Source organism: Podarcis pityusensis (genome assembly GCF_964106645.2).
Source record: "Podarcis pityusensis genome assembly, chromosome: 13".
Lineage (NCBI taxonomy): Eukaryota > Metazoa > Chordata > Lepidosauria > Squamata > Lacertidae > Podarcis > Podarcis pityusensis.
In genome coordinates this window covers 17,431,807-17,451,658 of record NC_138038.1, presented here as the reverse complement: position 1 = coordinate 17,451,658, position 19,852 = coordinate 17,431,807, and the positions used below count along the sequence as shown (strand labels likewise).

General features: G+C 50.7%; 2 protein-coding genes across 2 annotated transcripts in view; one reads left to right on the top strand and one right to left on the bottom strand.

The window, feature by feature from the left end:
- SNRNP70 (small nuclear ribonucleoprotein U1 subunit 70) overlaps positions 1 to 19,852 on the top strand; it is a 113,263-nt gene that overhangs the window by 11,605 nt on the left and 81,806 nt on the right. The window lies entirely within an intron of this gene.
- Positions 905 to 19,319, bottom strand: LOC308460566 (neurotrophin-4-like). The gene is made up of 3 exons (XM_080977138.1): positions 15,810 to 19,319; positions 4,846 to 5,224; positions 905 to 2,887 (listed from the first exon to the last, which is right to left on the bottom strand). Exon 3 carries the CDS (start codon positions 2,864 to 2,866, stop codon positions 2,252 to 2,254), a length of 615 nt encoding a protein of 204 aa, XP_080833264.1. The 5' UTR covers positions 2,867 to 2,887; positions 4,846 to 5,224; positions 15,810 to 19,319; the 3' UTR covers positions 905 to 2,251.

The following is a 19,852-nucleotide window of genomic DNA, read 5'->3' as shown; positions in this document are numbered from 1 at the left end:
GTTACAGACTCTGCTAACCCAGAAATATTATCTCGGGTTAAGAACTTTGCTTCAGGATGAGAACAGAAATCACGCAGTGGCGGCGCGGCAGCAGCAGGAGGCCCCATTGGCTAAAGTGGTACCTCAGGTTAAGAACAGTTTCAGGTTAAGAACGGACCTCCAGAACGAATTAAGTACTTAACCCGAGGTACCACTGTACTAGGGACGCAGGTGGCGCTGTGGGTAAAACCTCAGTGCCTAGGACTTGCCAATCGTATGGTCGGCGGTTTGAATCCTCGTGGCGGGGTGAGCTCCCGTCTTTCGGTCCCAGCTCCTGCCCACCTAGAAGTTCGAAAGCACCCCTAAGTGCAAGTAGATAAATAGGTACCGCTTTATAGCGGGAACGTAAACGGCGTTTCCGTGTGCTGCGCTGGTACCGGCTCGCCAGAGCAGCTTCGTCACGCTGGCCACGTGACCCGGAAGTGTCTGCAGACAGCGCTGGCCCCTGGCCTCTTAAGTGAGATGGGCGCACAACCCTAGAGTCGGACACGACTGGCCCGTACGGGCAGGGGTACCTTTACCTTTACCTTACCACTGTACTTGGTTAAGGGTGCTGGGAATTGTAGCTCTTCATGGAGCAAACTACAGTTACCAGGATACTTTGGGGGCTGTGCAAAAGGTGCCTTTAGATGTTTGTTGTATATGCAGCCTGAGAGAGCTACTAGGAAGGCTTGGGCTGTCAGGGAGGAGCTGGCTGCCACCCACATTTCTTTTCCATGAGTCTTGCTTTCTGCACGCTCCTTCCCCCCCCCCCCAGGAGCCCGCCCCCCCCCCCAGCCAAAAGGAAGACATTCAGGACACAGGAAATACAAGCAGCAGGCATCATGTCTTTTTGTTTTTTAATCCTCCCCACCCACCTCCACACACAGACATCACACACACTTTCCTAGAAATCATCCCCCCCCCCTCCAGAGTAATGAACGCAAATAAGTTAATAATTAAGACGACAGGATCAGGTCAGACACAGGCTGTAGCTGGAGGGAAGGGAGGTAATAAATATGAAGAGAGGAAAGAGAATGAGGGAAGGGAGATTCCAGAAGGAAACTTACACCTAGCAATCCCCCCCCCCCTGAAAGTATGTTCCAAAAGAACTCTAGGGATCTCTAAGACGCTTATCCCAGGCTCCTCAATGAATACCGTATTTTTTGCTCTATAAGACTCACTTTTTCCCTCCTAAAAAGTAAGGGGAAGGGTGTGTGCGTCTTATGGAGCGAGTGCAGGCTGCGCAGCTATCCCAGAAGCCAGAACAGCAAGAGGGATCGCTGTGCAGAATATTTTTTTTTCTTGTTTTCCTCCTCCAAAAACTAGGTGCGTCTTATGGTCTGGTGCGTCTTATAGCGCGAAAAATACGGTATATCAGTCGTGATGGACTTCAGATTCAATGGATCTCCCACTCCAATCGTCAGCTGGAAGGGAAAGTGGGGCGCATGCAAAGCGGCAGATTCGGCGCTTGCATTGAGGCTGCGTGCGTCTGAGGCTGTGCAGACGGCACATCTGGTGTGTACAAAGCAGCGGCGAGGCCTGGCAGGCGTGGTTGGTGCCCACACGTGTACAGACAACACGCCCTAAAACATTCCCCAGGATCCACCTGCCGTGCACACGCAGGGAATCTTTGGCAAATGCGCCAAGATGGAACAGGTTCCCCGAGGGTAGGCAGTCGGAAAAGCCCTGATCTCGCAGACTGCGCTGAGGGAAGGACTCTGGAGTCCACTGTGCACCGCAAGGGTGCAATGGCAGCACTGGTGTGTGTGTGTGAGAGGCAGCCGAAGGCAGGTTTAAGTGACTCTAAAGCAGCGCCCACAAGACACCAGTGCCCTGACACATGTCATAGGTATGAAGTTTTGACCACTAAGGACCACTTCATGGCCCCTCCAGTCCACAAAGTCTGCCTGGCTGCATCTCAATAATGCTTAAAGTTTGCTTCTCCACTGTAGAAGTGCAGCAACAACGTCTCTCCCGTCCAGCAAATGGCCACGTTTGCGACGATGAACCTTGTTGACAGGGACTTCGCGGGGCAATAAGCAGAGCCAGACAAGGCAGCCTGAGGCCTGCCAATCAGCCAGGACCACACACCTTTCTTCTTGTTCAATGGGAACCATGCACATTTCCCTTGGCCAAAGGGCGGCCATCTTGGGCCTAGCGGTCCCATTGCTCCATCTCCATCTCTTCAGTAGCCAAAGTGACAAAGGTAGATTACCAGTCGCCTGTCTCCCTACGTCCGACCAGTACGAGTGAGCAGGGTGCAGACGCACGCGGTGTCGATGCGGATCCAGCGCCAGGTCACGATCTTGTCAGAATCCATGGTGAGGGCCCTCACGTACGACTGCTTGGCCTTGCACTCAGAGATCCAGTGTCGGCGGTCCACACCCCGGCAGCCACTCGCCGTGCCCCCAGCCGGGTTACACTTTGTCTCAAAGAAATATTGCTTCAGCGGGCCGGTCAGGGTCTGGACCTCGGAAAGCACCGTCACGGTTTTGGCGCGGATGTCGACGGCTGTCCGCTTGTTGGTCACCCAGACGTTGACGCTGTCGCACACCGACATTTCTCCCCGGCGGAGGGATCCGTCCAACGACCGCTTGGACCTGAGAGTCCGGTTTGCGGCCTGCGCCGGCTGGGCGCTGGAGTCCTCCATGAGGAAAAGCAAGGGCGGCTCTGCCGGTTCGCTGTTGGAAAGAGTGACACGCGGAGAAAAGAGGTCCCAGTCCCTCAGGGGGGTCTCGGCCCAGAGGACATCGGTGGCGTTGGACTGGGTACTGGCGCTGGGAAGGGGGGCAGCACGGATGACGCAGAGCAGTGGCGTGACCATGGCATGGAACAGAACAAGCATCACTCTCTGCGCGGCGGGGACCTGGGAAGACAGGGAAAGAAATGAGTCTCCAGAAATGCTGCACGCCTGCCGACAAAGGGCTCAAGAAAATGAGACAGATCTATGGATCCCCGTCATTATTTTCACTATTTTTAATAGATAATTTTATTATTTATTTATTTTCCCTCATGTTCTCTTTCTTTTGATTTCTCCTTTCCTTCTCTTTTCTTCCTTCTGACTTTGTTCTCTTCTAGACTAAGTAGCTGTTTTATCTCAGTAGTATATTATAAAAAAGATACTTTGTAATGGGTATATATATTTGTATATCTTTGAATAAGTATCTTTTCTTTTTTTAAAAAAAAAATATATCAGTTTATTACCTATTGAAAGGCACTTAGAGAGATCTTAATACAGTCGTACATCAGGTTACAGATGCTTCAGGTTGCGTTTTTTCAGGTTACGGACGCGCCGAAACCCGGAAGTACCGGAATGGGTTATTTCCGGGTTTTGAAATCACACTTTGCGCATGTGCAGAAGCACCGAATCGCAACCTGCGTGTGCGCAGACACGGCGCTGCGGGTTGCGAACGTGCCTCCCACAAGGATCACATAAATAACCTGAGCATCCACTATACAATCAAGCGGTATAACGATTGTGTTACACAAAAGATAAATAATAAACCTCTTTAAAAATATTGCCGCAGCAACAGGTAAAAATGACACCAGCAGAGTGAAACAGTACAAACAGGCAGTGAAAATGGCAAATTAAAAATACTGGCAGTATTTGCCTTTAGGTTAGCTCAAAACAGGGTCAGAAGTATTTTGGCACCACAAAGCAACAATTGGACAGGGCACAGAGCTATTGGATGGGGTTTATGGTACAGTTGCCATATTTCAAACAGTTGCTAAGCTTCTTTTGGCAAAGTTGTTGACCTACTGAATTCAATAGAATAACAGAAAATCATAGAGCTAGATGAGAACCTCAAGGGCTGGGGCGATGCAGGAATTTCAACGTGTGGTCCCCCATCCAATTTGAAACCATAGCAGACCCTGCTTAACTTTGCAAATGTACTTGCAGTGTTATTCCTGCATCACAACAGGACTTCCTTCTGGGCAGACATGGTTAGAAACTGCACTGCCAGAAGCCTATTTGGGCAGCGAGAGACATATACCGTACTTTTCCATGTATAACCCACCCCCATGTTTAAGACGCCCCCTATTTTTGGGGACTCAAAATTAAGAAAATGAGGGGATGTTGCCAGGAGTTGTTGAGCTATGGGGGGGGGGGGGAGGATTGCCCAATTTTTGAGCTTTTTTTGGGGGGGGGGTGGCATAAAGTTGTTAAGCCTTTTTTCAGAGATTGCCGAAAATCGCTCACCCATCTGCCTGACGCTGTAAGCCACAAACTTACACAACCAATCAACCCCAGCCTTTGCCGCAACACGCCCAATAGCCGCTGACGATCTCTGGCTTGCAGCAGGAACCAATCCCACGTCCCACCCTATGCACTATCCATGTATAAAAGGTAAAGGGACCCCTGACCGTTGGTCCAGTCATGGCCAACTCTGGGGTTGCGGCGCTCATCTCGCTTTATTGGCCGAGGGAGCCGGTGTACAGCTTCCGGGTCATGTGGCCAGCATGACTAAGCCGCTTCTGGTGAACCAGAGCAGCGCACGGAAACGCCGTTTACCTTCCCGCCAGAGTGGTATCTATTTATCTACTTGCACTTTGACATGCTTTCGAACTGCTAGGGTGGCAGGAGCAGGGACCGAGCAACGGGAGCTCACCCCGTCGCGGGGATTTGAACCACCGACCTTCTGATCAGCAAGTCCTAGGCTCTGTGGTTTAACCCACAGCACCACCTGCGTCCCTTATCCATGTATAAGGCGACCCCAATTTTTGGATGTAACTTTTTAAGAAAAAAACCTCGTCTTATACATGGAAAAGTACGGTAAATTCAATTGATGGTGATGGGAGTAGATGGGGTGACGGGACAGTTACCTGTGGGTTCAATGCTTTCTTCAATCACAGCCAAGCAGATTCCAGGTTTTAATCATGTCCTTCCAGGCTGGCGTCCTGCTGTGTTGCTCCCTGATGTAAGCCAGTCTGGGAAGGAGGGGATCCTTTTGTTTCTGCAGCAGGAGCTGCTTTCTGATGCCCTGTCCCTTAATGGGTGCTGGTGCTTCCTCGCAGCTCACGTGCCCATAAGTCTAGGCTCCTTGGGACGTCTGCAGATCTCATGCTGCATCTTTGCTTCTCCATGGGATGAGCAAGAAGAAGGGACCTTTCTCACGGAAGCAAGTGTTTCGTCTCTGTCTCAGAGGACAGGAAGATGTTCTGGGGTGTCATTCACTTGAGGGCTTGATGCTACTCACAGCATCTGGCAGAGGAGATAAAAAAACAAACTCTTCAATGGACAAGATCAGAGTAGGCAACCTAAGGCCCATGGGCCACAAACAGCCCACGGGGGTTGTTTAACCGGTCTACAAGCTGCCCCCAAACTGAGCCGCCTGCTCAGCGAGTCCCCGTGCGCTGTGCTAAACTGGCACAGCACGATGCAGGGACTCGCTTCTGCGGCGCCAGAAATCGCGTCTATGGAGACGCAAAAGCTGGAAATCACGTCTATGGAGACGCAAAAGCTGGAAACCGCGGGTGGGCGTGCTCACACACATGTGCAATCTGGCCCACGAAGGGATCTCTGCTTGAGTGAACTGGCCCAGGCAAGGTTAACCTTGCCGACCCCTGGACAAGATTGAGGAGTCCCAGGTTTCCTTGCAAAAATCCTCAGGGGGTTTAGTACCATCACCTTTGCATAAAATCCCCTCTGTGACATATTGCAACCTTCCGTTGTTTCAGTTGGCTGTGTACACACCATAAACACGAACTCAGGGCAATACATGCTAAGAGGAAGGCATGTTTGGCAAATCCTCACCGTGATCAACTCCTGCCCGGAAATCTATGTCCCCACTGTGGAAGGACGTGTGGATCCAGACATGGCCTCCACAGTCACTTACGGACTCATTGTTAAAACCATATTCATGGAAGACAATCTAATTCGACTACAAGTGATTGCCAAAGAAGAAGAGGGAGGCACACCATACATTTAACATGCTTTACTTCCCCCCCAAAGAATCCTGCGAACTGTTAGTTTAGTTCCACAGGGACGCAGGTGGCACTGTGGGTTACACCACAGAGCCTAGGACTTGCCAATCAGAAGGTTGGCAGTTCGAATCCCCGCAACAGGGTGAGCTCCCGTTGCTCAGTCCCTGCTCCTGCCAACCTAGCAGTTCGAAAGCAGGTCAACGTGCAAGTAGATAAATAGATACCGCTCCGGCAGGAAGGTAAATGGCATTTCCGTGCGCTGCTCTGGTTCGCCAGAAGCGGCTTGGTCATTCTGGCCACATGACCCGGAAGCTGTGCGCTGGCTCCCTCGGCCAAACAGCAAGATGAGCGCTGCAACCCCAGAGTCGGCCACGACTAACCTAATGGTCAGGGGTCCCTTTACCTTTTAAAGTGATGAAAGCTCCTAAATTATTGGCTTGTGAGAGCCATGCGGTCTGAAGTGGAGCAAGCAGTTCAGACCTCACACGTTGATTATCTAGTCCCTCCCAAGGCGAGCTAAGCCTGGCAGGACAGCTTACTCTATGGCAGAGCTTTCCAAACTGTGCGTCACGACACATTAGTGCTCTGGCTGCAGTGTGTAGGTGTGTCATGCAAACGCTCCCTGCGCTCCTCCCGGGGCTGGAAAATGGTTAGTTTAACCTCCGGTTTGCTAGTGTCACGAAATGATGCATATCTAAAAAATGTGTCACCAGCATGAAAAGTCTGGAAAACTCTGCTCTATGGTCTATGGCATCAAATAGAATTAAGCATGTTTGAGGCTGGTTATCCCAGTTACCTCAGGGAGGGTATGGCTGGCTGACAGGAATACTGAACAGCAGAACTACTAGGAGGTAAGGATACACTGCAACAGGTGCTCAGTGTTTTCAGAGAACCTTGTGATGTCTCTTGCCTTTTTACCGAATCCAGAAGGTTCTGGATCTCTGTCCCATGGCTAAAGCTCACTCGATCTTTCTCCTTCCCAAGAACTCAGGATGGAGACATGGTTCTACATAACACCTGCTCTGGATCCCACCCAGTTTGCAAAGAACATAAGAATGCAAGTGCCCTTCCCAGCTCTTGTTCCTAATCCATCAGCAGCCAACATGGTGCCATGCAGATGTTCCGGACTACAGCTGCCAATCATCCTGTATAATTGGCCATGCTGCCTGAAGCCAAAACATCTGGAATGCAGCACAGTTGGCTACCTCTGCTCTAATCCACATGATAACATCAAGAACAATTTTATTTTATTTTTATGTTCCAAGGGCGCTGGAAGACACCCAAGAGATCATGCAGAACCTACCCCTCATTTATGACGATTTAATTAATTTATATACCACTTATAATTGCCAAAGTGGCTACTCAGCAGTTTACAAGTATAAAAGCAATTACGAAAAGAACATAAACGTGTGTAATTGAAAGACACAATAAAACGATCCTGCCAAAACATTAAAATAAACATCCGCAATTAGAATGTGTGAGGAAACCAGTCCATTAAAGCAGTTAAAACAGGAGGTTCAGGTTAGGAGATCAGGGAAATGCTTGTTTAAACAGGTCTGTTGTCAAGAGCTGGCAGGTTGCCAATATCGATGGGGGTCTCTTGTATTTCGGCAGGGAGAGCAACTCACAACGCTGGTGCCACGAGTGATATATCCTGCCTCTGTGTTACCGCAAGCTGATAATCGTCAGACCTTTGCAAAACTATCTGGGTTACGTTTGTTGATCGTAATCCCCCTACCAGACAATGGAAAGGAGCACCACAATATGCCATACAGCAGAAGGTAAAGAAGGGACGTGGGTGGCGCTGTGGTCTAAACCATTGAGCCTCTTGGGCTTGCCAATCAGAAGGTCGGTGGTTCAAATCCAGTTGCTCTGTCCCAGCTCCTACCAACCTAGCAGTTCGAAAGGATGTCAAGTGCATGTAAATAAATAGGTATTGCTCCTGGAACTGAAATGCTGTAATGCTGAGCTGGCCCTGAAGTTAGACTTCATGCCACAAGCAACCCACTTCCACCCAAAGACTGGCTCTGTGGTAGAGCCTCTGCTTTGCATGCAGAAGGTTGCAGGTTCGATCCCAGGCGTCTTTGGTGTAAAGTTGCGAGAGAGAAAAGTAAAGGGAAATGTAAAGGACCCCTGGACGGTTTAGTCTGGTCAAAGGCGACTATGGGGTTGCGTCGCTCATCTCGCTTTCAGGCCGAGGGAGCCGGCATTTGTCCACAGTCAGTGGACAAATGACTAAAGCACTTCTGGCGCAAAGGAAAACTGTGACGGAAGCCAGAGCACATGGAAACACCATTTACCTTCCTGCTGCAGTGGTACCTATTTATGTACTTGCAGTGGCATGCTTTTGAACTGCTAGGTTGGCAGGAGCTGGGACAGAGCAATGGGAGCTCACCTTGTCGTAAGGATTCAAACTGCTGACCTTCTGATCAACAAGTCCAAGAGGCTCAGTGGTTTAGACCGAGGGAACCACTGTCTGGAACCCCTGGAGAACTGCAGCCAGCCAGACCAATGGCCTGATTCCGTCTTAAGCCACTTCCCGGGTGGAGATAGAGGCTTACGAAACACCTTTTTAACTCAAACACTCGCCGCCGCCCCATCCCACCCCAGGGGCAGCTGGGAAACATCAGGTGACGCCTGCGAATCCTGCAGCTGCTGCCGGGAGCCAGGGGAATGGGATCCAGATGTAGCAACATCTGGGGAGGACAGCCACGTGGGGGATGGGGTTGGGAGGGTAGCTAATCCCTCTCGCCTTTGAAACTGACACTGATGGAGCTCTAACTCCCCCCCCCACCCGCTCTCCCTTTCTTCCCCCCACCCCCACCCCCTGCCATCCTCCAGCAGCCAATCTTGGCTGAGCTGAATCTATATCCCTTTACCTTCCTCACCCCTGCCATTCATCCTGGGGGGGGGGGACACAGGAGAATGGGGTGGAGCGGTGGGCAGGGAGGGATAGGGACTAGGAGGCGATTGGGGAATAAGCCGTCTCTTTGCCTGTGAAGGACTGGGAGAGATTGCATGGGAGGGGGTTACAGGGATCAGGCTGTATAAGACACAAACAAGACATACTGCACTGGCATCTCCTGAACATGCAGAGAAAGGCATGGACAGATTAAGGGGAGCCAGAAAGGAATTAGGACACAGTTAGGACCCCGCACTGTGGAGATTTGTCCATTAGGGCAGATGGGACAATGATGACCCACAACCTCAGCCAGCGCCCAACTGACTGGCCTCCTTACATCCTGTCCATGGGGCGGCACCAGCTGCCACCTTCTTCCTCCTCAGCCTTAGTGTTGCCATTATAGAGCTCAGGCTGGATAGCTCAGTTGGTTAGAGCACAGTGTTGATAATGCCAAGCTTGCAGGTTCGATCCCTGTAGGGGAGATCTGCCATATTCCCGCATTGCAGAGGGTTGAACTAGATTGTGGGTAGGCAAACTAAGGCCCGGGGGCCGGATCTGGCCCAATTGCCTTCTAAATCTGGTCTGTGGACGGTCTGGGAATCAGCGTGTTTTTACATGAGTAGAATGTATCCTTTTATTAAAAATGCATCTCTGGGTTATTTGTGGGGCATAGGAATTCATTCATTTTTTCCCTTCAAAATATAGTCCGGCCCCCCACAAGGTCTGAGGGACAGTGGACCGGCCCCCTGCTGAAAAGCTTTGCTGACCCCTGAACTAGATGATCCTCAGGGTCCCTTCCAACTCTACAATTCTATGATCTATAAACTCAGCAAGGAGGGAGAGGATGGGGGCAAATCTGTGATGGGTTGGCTCGGCTCTGGTGCCCCTCTGGTCCTCCATCTTTTGCCCTGCTAGTCACAGTGGGCACCATACCCAGGGCTATGGAACGGGTATAGAGGAGGGCAACCAAAATGATCAACGGTGTGGAAACCAAGCCTTAAGCTTGAGGGAGTTGGGTATGTTCAGCCTGGAAAACAGGAGACTGAGAGAAGGAGACATGATCGCCATCTTTGAATACCTTAAAAGCTGCCACGTGGAAGATGCAGTAAGCTTGTTTTCTGCTGCTCCAGAGTGCAGGACCCATGGCTTCAAGTCACGGAGATCCCAACTCAAGATCAGGAAGAACTTTCTAGTGCTAAGAGCTGTTCTGACAGTGCAACGGGCTTCCATGAGAGGAGCTGGACTCTCCTCCCTTGGAGGTTTCTAAGCAGAGGTTGGACGGCCATCTGTCATGGATGCCTTACCTGAGATTCCTGCATTGCAGGGGATGGGTTGGGCTAGATGACCCTCGGGTCCCTTCCAACCCTATAATTCTATGATTATAAAACTCCTGCTTTCCCTACCAAGGGGAAGGAAGAAAAGAAGGGGCTACAAGCTCAAGGGTCTCCAGGAACAAAGTGGAATCCAAACAGGTTAGGGCAGAGGAATCGGGCATCGAGCCCCCTTGGGGTGGGGGAGGACGGTGTTGTTTTGTGGCTGGGCAGCCTGGGGAAAGGACTCTGGAAGGCAGTATTCTCTGGCTTAGAGCAGGGCGAGGCTTGGGCTCCTGGCTTCCCTGGCAGGGGAGTGGTGCCTAGTGGCTAAGCAAACAACTCTGAAGAGAGTTAAGCCCGACCCTTGGGCTATTGGCAGAAGCATCTATCTGTTCTCCCCCCCACAGTGCCCAGTGCCCGTGACCTCTCCCTCTCCTGCAAGAAAGAGGGGGGGCGGGTTGTGGGTGCTGCTGCTGTGCGAAGCTGCAGGCAGTCAGCGCAGGGGAACCAGCCCCTGCTCCAAGGAGGTATGCGTAGCTTAGCACCGGGCAGGCTGCGACCTGCCACCTCGCAGTGCGAGCACCGAGCAGCAAGCAGGAAGCTGCGGCTTTGTGGAGGATGCCCAGAGTTCTGGCCCGCAGCTCCCACAGAGGGGGCTCCCAGTGTCCCATTCATTATTTCCTCTCCCTCGGTGGGGCATCTCGGCCTTCTTTTGCCCACACCCAAAGGCAGCAGCAGATCAGCTTCTGCAGGAAGGCAGCCCCAAGCTCTGTACAAGACAATCCAGTTCCCACAGCTTGGATTTCCGCAGCAATTGCTGGGTTTTTGGTTTGTTTGTTTTTTGCACAATGCCTTTCCCCTTTCTATTTCTAAAATCGAAGCTTCGCCCCCACCTCTGCCACACATGTATGTAGGCTTGTGGAGAAGGAGGAAAGGGAGTGAACAATGAGAAGCGGGTTATATAGGACCTGCAAGTACCGTATTTTTCACTCTATAAGACGCACCAGACCATAAGATGCACCTAGTTTTTGGAGGAGGAAAACAAGGAAAAAAATATTCTGAATCTCAGAAGCCAGAACAGCCAGAGGGATCGCTGCACAGCGAAAGCAGCAATCCCTCTTGCTGTTCTGGCTTCTGGGATAGCTGCGCAGCCTGCATTCGCTCCATAAGACGCACACACATTTCCCCTTACTTTTCAGAAGGGAAAAAGTGAGTCTTATAGAGCAAAAAATACGGCAGTACTCCAGGGGGAGACAAGAAGCAGCATGCAAAGTGCTGAAGCCCTCCTGTATGACTACTGCCCACAACCCGAGCCCTGACTCTGCCGCCCGTGCATGAAGACTAGAAACTTGCATTTGCCAAAGTGAAAGTCAGGATTCTGAGGCCTGTGTGGCTCCTTGGCGCAGGCACCCTAAGACCTGGTGAAATGCAGACTGCCCGAATTTCAACGTTGTTTAAATTAACCCTTTTAACCCAGGAGGCCCAGAATTCTCCCCATCCCCACAAACCTCTGCACTGAAGCCACCTTTCCGCCCCATCTCCCCTCCAGGACATTTTACAGCCTTGCCTAGTTGGCAGCTCTGAGCCATAAAGCACCCGGGAGTGCGAAAACATCGCAGCACCTGCCCCCATTCCTCTCTCCTACTGAAGGTGTTAGCAACACTTGGATGCCTCGCCCTGTCAATCAAGCAGCTCTGAATTCACCCTGAAGTGAAAGCAGATGCTTTGGTGTGATTGCTGCCCCAGGAAACCAAGTCTTGAAGCTGGAGGGAACCGGCGTACTTCAGAACCCGAGGGTGCTCTTGGGACAAAAGGCCGCGGAGAGGAAGGCCTCTCAGCCTTTGGATCGCATGACTAAAGAAACTCCCAGAGACTTGGGCTAAGAGGAGATCCGATTTGTTCCAGAGAACCCAGGCGTCCTGACATCTTTTTGACCCTCGAAAAGAATTCAGATAGCTTCTACCTACTAAGCCAGTGACTGTGGAGAACCATTTTTACTTTGGAGGGTTGCTTTCCTCTCTCTCTCCGTGTGTGTGTGTGTGTGTGTGTGTGCGTTTTGTGTGTGTGTAGCAGGTAGGCTACTATTAGGTGAAGCCCACGCTGATGACGGGTGGAGCCACAGCTGATGATGAGCACAGACAAAAGTGTCCTGGATTAACTAATCCACAATAAAAACAGCTCAGCTACTCTTCTGGAAAGCCAGTGAAAGTAATTCCTTTCTTAACTTTGATCTGCAACATACACAAACATAGATATATGGCAGAAACCTACTAATCCGTTGTCAGACAGCTGGGGTGGAGAGCTTCTTTTCCCCAAGCCATACAACAAGGGTTTTGTGTGTGTGGTTGTTGCTTTTTATTGCCTTGTTTTATCACATAAAATACTGCCTCTTCCAAATGTTCCCAACGGAGGGAACAGGAAGGAAGGAATTCAGAGAGAAGAATGGAGGCTACAGGTTGACTGCCTGGGATTTAAGGAGGGCTTTTTCCCCCAGCTGGAACTCGCTGGAACTCACTGCTGGCACAACAAGGGAGGCATTCATGTTGAGTTCGGTCACCTCTTTTTCTAGAAAAATAGAGCTGGCTTTAAGCTATGAGGTTGGGCACCCAGGAACCTAAGCCACTAGGCTGGGTAATTCACAGGTGCCAACTCTTAGGAGCTGAGCTCCCTTCAGCTCCCCCCTAAAATATTTAAGGGGCAAGCCGCCCCCCAAGTTGATGGGCATTGATATTCAAATGCTGTGTGCACCCCACGTCTTGTGATCGATTATGTGGGGCTCCCAATATTTTATTCAAGTTGGCATCCCTGCTACTATGACCACTCAGAGCAAATTAACCCACAAGCCATTGGGGCTGTGTAGACTTTTACGGGGACACGGGTGGCGCTGTGGTCTAAACCACAGAGCCTAGGGCTTGCCGATCAGAAGGTTGGCGGTTTGAATACCCGCGACGGGGTGAGCTCCTGTTGCTCAGTTCCAGCTCCTGCCAACCTAGCAGTTCGAAAGCATGTCAAAGTGCAAGTAGATAAATAGGTACAGTTCTGGTGGGAAGGTAAACGGCGTTTCTGTGCGCTGCTCTGGTTCGCCAGAAGCGGCTTAGTCATGCTGGCCACTTGACCCAGAAGTTGTACGCCGGCGCCCTTGGCCAGTAAAGTGAGATGAGCGCCGCAACCCCAGAGTCAGTCACGACTGGACCTAATGGTCAGGGGTCCCTTTACCTTTACCTAGACATTTAACAGCTGAAAGCACAACTCAATTGCTTGATTCCCCCTCCATTTCTATCAAAGCTGCTTTGGTGGGAAAACACATCCAAAGGCAGTATTTCGTAAGAAACTACAGGACAGAAACCGGATAGATACAGAGTGTGGCTAACACCACGTGTACTATTAGGACTGCCACATTTTCCCAGACATTTCAGCGACTTCCACCCGGACACTGTTTCTGACTGCCATATTCCGGCTATGTCCAGGAAATTCCAGAAGTATTGACAGCTCTATGTACTACGCTTCCCAAACCAGTGGTGGGAGGGCACTGGATGCCGGGTAAACAGGACTGCGTACACAGCCTGGTTCTCTGCTGATGTATCAGGATCCAGTCTTCCATCCCAGCTTGACCTAAACTAGATTGCAACAGCAGCATTGCCCCCTAAGAAAGATATGGTAAAACAAGAACAATAACAAGAAGAATGTATGTTTGGGCTAAATGTGGTGCTGGGGCCTGACATACTGAAGACTAGGGTTTAGTCAGAAAAAAATCATAACAAGTCATAATGCTCAGTTCCCACCCTGGTGGGACCTACTCCTGGGGAACCCCTTTTAGGATAAGGTAATTTTCAGACTATTATTATTATTATTATTATTATTATTATTATTAATTGAATTTATATACTGCCCTATACCCGGGGGTCTCAGGGAGGTTCACAAAATAAAATCAAGATATAAAAGCACAAGATACATAATAAAAATAAAAACAACAAACCAATAGCCCCCCCCCAAAAAAAACAGATTTTAAAAAGGCATGGGATCAACCAAAGGCCTGGTTAAAAAGGAACATTTTTGCCTGGCGCCTAAAGGTGTGTAATGAAGGTGCCAGGTGAACTTCCCTAGGGAGAGCATTCCATGTGTTTATTCCCTATGAGCATCTATTTTCTCAGACAACTCGCTGATTCTACCAGCTATTATGATATACAAGAAAATGAGTCTACAAAGCTACAAGTCCTCCTGTGCATCTCTGCACGGGAGAGATGTGCAAACTCTTGTACGGCATCTGTTCTAACTCCTGTCCCTTTCACAAAAGCTTAGGTCTTGGCTGTGTAACTCTGGGAAACAGGACGGAGGGTAGAGGAAACTTTAGGCTCAAGGGCACAAGACGCAGCCACCTTGCTGAAGCTAAGCAGGGCCAGGCCAGGTCAGTACCTGGATGGGAGACTGCCTGAAAATGCCATGTTGGCCAGCGATGGATGGAAGCGTAATGCAAAATAACCAAGCCAGCACCTGTAATTCTTGCCTTTACGGTCCAAGAGTAAATCTTAGTTATATGGAATAAGAAACCACTACCTTGCTGAAGCTAAGCAGGTCTGGGTCTGGTCTGTGCCTGGATGGGAGACAGCCCGGGACCTACATGTATGTCTTGGGATCTACGATGGGAGAATTGTTAGAAAATAGCCAAATAGTGCAATGATATCTGGAGATCAAGGAGCTGACTGGTATGTCCTTCATCATTTCTCTTGCCCACCTTGCTCGGGAGCAGCAGACAAACAGTATTTGATTGCACCAGGAGCCCGCCTCATCCCAGGTAAGCCCTGGACGGAGATTGCTGAGATCCGAACACGCTGGCCTTTAACCCCTCTCCCAAAGCTAGCAATCTGGGTGGTTCCTTCCTAGGGAGATTTCTGCTTTTCAAAGGTCAAGATTCTAATCCACCTTTCCTGGGTTCTGCGACTCTGGGAGAAAAGGGGCGAGTTTGTGTGTGTTTGTGTAAGGGGGTGACCCCGGCTTCCCTGTGCGTTGCATCACCCTCTTTTCCAGGGAACCCAGGCGTCCTGCTTTCCATCACCAGCAGGTAATCCAAACCAGGCGGGTGAAGGGGCGAACATGCAAGGGATATTTCCGCCTTTCCGTTCGTCTTCTCTCCAGCTGGTTTCCATCTAGCCCAACTCGTAGGCAAATGTGTGAGCGTGTGTGTGTGTGTGTGTGTGTGTGTGTGTGTCTATAAGGTGGCATATTTCCCTTGACCATGAACTTGTCCTCCCCTCCCCCTTTACCTGGGTGGGATGGACGGGCAGCAAAGTGGGGGCCAAAAACCCCTGAAGGGCTTCAGAGGTGCTCGGACTCCTGGGTTCTTTCAGAGGGGGGTGAGGTCTAATGTTGGGTGGATTGGGTGTGAGAGAGAGGGGGAGAGTTAGGACAATCCTGGATGCCTGGGTTCTCTGGAGTAACAGTCCATTGAGCTAGCATGCTGGAGTCCCGGATGCCTGGGTCCTAGGCAGAAAGGTGCGTGCGTGTTGTGCTGGGAGGGGAGGGCTGGAATCTCGGGCGCCTGGGTTCTTTGGGAGGGAATGGGATCTTGAAGCTGGATTCCCCCAGCTTAGGAAGCAGGCTTCCTTACGAGTAACCAAGGCTAGCTCTCTCTCGCCCACTTGCCTCCTTACCTTTACGGCGCCCTCGCTGCGCCCCGGGCCATCGTCCTCCTGCCCCTTGGCATCGGGGGTGAGGGGGGCACCCCTCCTCCTCTCCCAGCCAGACGGGCGCCTTCAGGTTTCCACACGCCCAAGGTGAGCCGCTGACCGTCGGGATCCCATTCCCCGCTTTGCTGTTCAAGCGAGCGCAAAGGCTGCTGGAGACGACTTGGAGATTGGAAGTGGGGGGAGGTTGGAGAGAGGGAGAGGGAGGCTCCTCCGCTCCCCAAATGGGGGGAGAAGGGGACGGGACGGCGCGGAGAGCAGGGAAAGACCCAGGTGGAGGAGGACCGGAGGAACTGGTTTGGAGGTGCCGGAGAAGGAAGGAAGGAAGGAAAGAAAGAATGAAAGAAAGAAAAGTGAAGATCGGCAGAAGGAGGGAGCGGGGTGTTGGAATCTAGACGGAGGGGAGACCGTCGAGGCTGCGCTGCGCTCTTCTTCCCGCTTCTGGAGGCTTCCCTCCTCCCTGCAGCTTGCCCGGTCTTGCCCTCCCCGACGCCCGCCTCTCCCGCCGCGCCGCGCTCGCTCTCCGAAAGGGCCCGCCAGGCGCCCGTCGAGGCGCAGACGTGACCTGGCCCCGCGCATGCCCGCCTTCTGAGACGCCGTCTTTCACCGCGGACTAGTCTCCCGCCCAGAGGGTTTCCTCGAACTCCCGGCGCCAGGGCTGGGGGGGGGGGGGAGGAAGTCCGAGAAGAGACCCCCACCCCCCTCGGGGACCCCGTCGAGGCATCTAAGCTAATGTCCTCCTTCATCTTTCGTCGCCACATCGGGGCTCGGCTTTCCGAGAGAGAGCCCGTGAAATCTACAAGAGGAGGAGGGCGAAGGAAGGAGAGAGAAAAACCCAGCCTGGGAGAGCGCCGTCGGTTAGAGCACCATGGTGCTGAAAAGGCCAAGGTTGCAGGTTCGATCCCCACGTGGGACCGCTGCATGTTAAGTTGGGTCCTTTCCAACGCTACAATTCTGTGGTCCAGAAGACGAGCTGAGCCAGCAACAGCTTCGACGACCAGAAAGGGCATTTCCCACAGTGACACCCAAACCCCGATTTGGGAATGCCAGCACGGTGTTGATAGCAGTTAAGGTTTCGGATTCGGAGCCTGTGGACCAAGGTTCGAATCCCCGCTCAGCCATGGGTTTGGGCCGGCCGCTTGCTCTCATCCTGACCTACCTCACAGGGTTGTTGTGAGGACGATATGGGGAGGAGGAGAACGACGTATGCCGCCTTGAGCTCCTTTTGGGGGTGCAAATGTAAATGAATACAGTGAAGCCTGTAATGCTGGTCATTTGCCCCCCCCCCCGGACGGCTGTGGGCAGGATTCCTGCATTGCAGGGGGTTGGACTAGATGACCCTCGGGGTCCCTTCCAACTCTACAATTCTATGAATCGATGATTCCGTGGCTTCGAATATAATGTGCAACCTAGGCAGCGGCTGCTTCCTCGCAACCAAATCTAAGAAAGGAAGGATAAGGAAGACGAACTGGTTTATTACGATGGGAGCTTTGTGGGCCAGAATTGACTTCAGATGTGTGGAGCGATATGTACTCAGTTAGGAAACAGAGTTTGTGCAAGCAGTGGGCCCATGTGCCCCTGAAATGTACAGGGCACAATTGGTGCCAGTTCTGTGTAAAGCTTACATGTGCTGTGCGTATCTTGTATGTATTCAGGCTTCGCATTAGAACTGACGCTGCCTGTGTCTTGTGCATTTCAGGGCCATCTGACCTCCGCAGTTGACAGTGTTTGCCTCTGTCGCAGCACATAGCTAGGGACACACTTTATGCCAGGGCTGTGTAACCTGTGGCTTTCCAGGTTTTGCCGGACGGCAGCTGCCATCATCTCCAATCATTGGCCATGCTGGCTGGAGCTGAGGGGAGTTTGGCCACAAGTTCCCGCACCCTCATGCTTAATGCATCTGAGGCAGAATGGCCGGCCCTACCGTTGGGGTGAGACAGCCGCCTCAGCTAGCTAGCTAATTTTGGGTGCCTATGAAAGGGTGGCAAATAGTTATTTACAGTGCTATCCTAGGCAGAAACAAGTGTCGCTGAGTTCAATTAGACTTACTTCCAGATGAGTGTGTACTGTATAGGTTTGCAGCCTGAATTTATTATTGTTGCATTTGTACTCCCAGGGAGAGGTGTGGTTTCCTGCCACAGGGGGTCAACATAACTTGGCCACCCAGGGGTATTATGCAATATTGCTAGGGGACAGTGCAGTGGGGAGGGCAAAATTGGGCAGAGAGATTGCCGCCCTGCCAAGTACAGCAAAATGTCTCTGATCAGTCCTGTTAGAAGGGGCTGTGGTTCTTGAAATTTTATGTCCTGTTCTAGCGCTCTCCATTCCTCATTTTTCCAATCTGAAATTCAGTTCTTTACATTTTGCAGCAGTTACCCCTCCCCAAAAGTTTTCATGCCACTCTCTTTTCATAAACACATTTTCGTACGCCGTCTTCATTCAATATATTCATTTCCACGCACACTTTCCTCTCCAGCATATTCATTTTTGTGAACTTTGGCTGGTCGGAGCACTGCCTCACAAATTGCAGACGAGTGCAAATTTTTGAAGGATGGTGGTGTTTCGGTCTTCAAATTATTTCAGAAAGTGTGAATTGGATCAATTCGGCTTCAAATACAGATGGAATCGAATTTGTCCTCCATTCCTTTGTAGGGAGTAAGGCTGCAATCCTAAACCCACAGACCTTGGAAGCAAATTCCACTGGATTCAATAGGTACTTCTTCATAAGCATGGCTAAGATTGTGCAGCATACTTATGTCATGAGATAATAAAGATAACAATATATGAGCGTACCAGAGCAATTCTAAGCATATTTTAATCCAAAGCTTTGCTGTGTTCAATGAGATTTTACTCCTGCAATAAGGGTGTTTAGGTTTGCAGACTGTATCTATTAGTCTTAAGTGCCAGAAGACTGTGCGTTTGATGTAACAACTCAAACATGGCTACCCCTCTGGAATTTGAGACCTAAAGAAGTTTCTCAGCTTCTGTAATGTGAATGTAAAATTTACACACGCTGCCATGTGCATTTGATTTGAACATTGGCTTTCTTTTCTCACTTCCATTAAAAACATTCAAGGTAGTGAAAAAGCAGTCACACAGAAGGGATGGGAACTGGGGACAGTGGCCTCGCAGCAAATCAGGTGACGGCAAAGTGATTTTTCAAGTGATCATCCCAGGGCTGGCCCTGTCATCGGACAGAGTGAGGCCGTTGCCTCAGGCGGCTGATTTGGAGTATCACAAAAAAGGCATCATGAACGTATTCTTTTTTTCCTTTCCTTTTTTTTCTGTAAAAGGCATTTAATTTGTTCTGATTGTCCCTGGTGGGACTTTGTTCTACCTTAGGCAGCCAAAATCTCTGGATCGTTCGTAAAATATGCCACACTTTTAATCTTCCTCATCACACTTTGCTCACATTTTAACCAATGTGCTATCCTGCCTGGGTCATAACTGCATGATTTATGCCCTTGCTGTGGAACCATCTGCAAAGAGCCATCTTTGGGTGCTTGACAAACCATATGTTTGGGTGCTTGACAAACCATAAGAGGCTTGACAACCAAATGTCAGGAGTGCTCTGATGGTGTTTCCTGCTTGGCAGGGGGTTGGACTCGATGGCCCTTGTGGTCTCTTCCAACTCTATGATTCTATGATTCTGTGATCTTCAATCATTATAGCCTGATACAAGAAATCAACCCATTGACTTGCAATTGTTGACACCTGCATCTTCACCTCCTCCCACCCACAGCGTTGCAATTCATTCATTCATGGTAATGCCCTACCTTTTCTCCCAAGAGTTCAAGTTTCTACTCCTCCCCCTGCCACATTTTATTCTCACAACAGCCCCGTGCAGTAGACTTGACAGATAATTATTGACCCGGTTATTTTCATGTCTGAGTGGGTTTCCCCTGCCCTAACCACTATACCACACTGTCTCTCAACTTAAAACCACCCTCCTCTTTGATTTACAACTTCTTGGAAGTCACCCAGAGCTGCCACTCTCATTTCTAGCTCTG

Excerpts from the sequence above, each read along its gene's own strand:
- LOC308460566 (XM_080977138.1), bottom strand. The coding sequence starts at position 2,866 with ATGCTTGTTCTGTTCCATGCCATGGTCACGCCACTGCTCTGCGTCATC.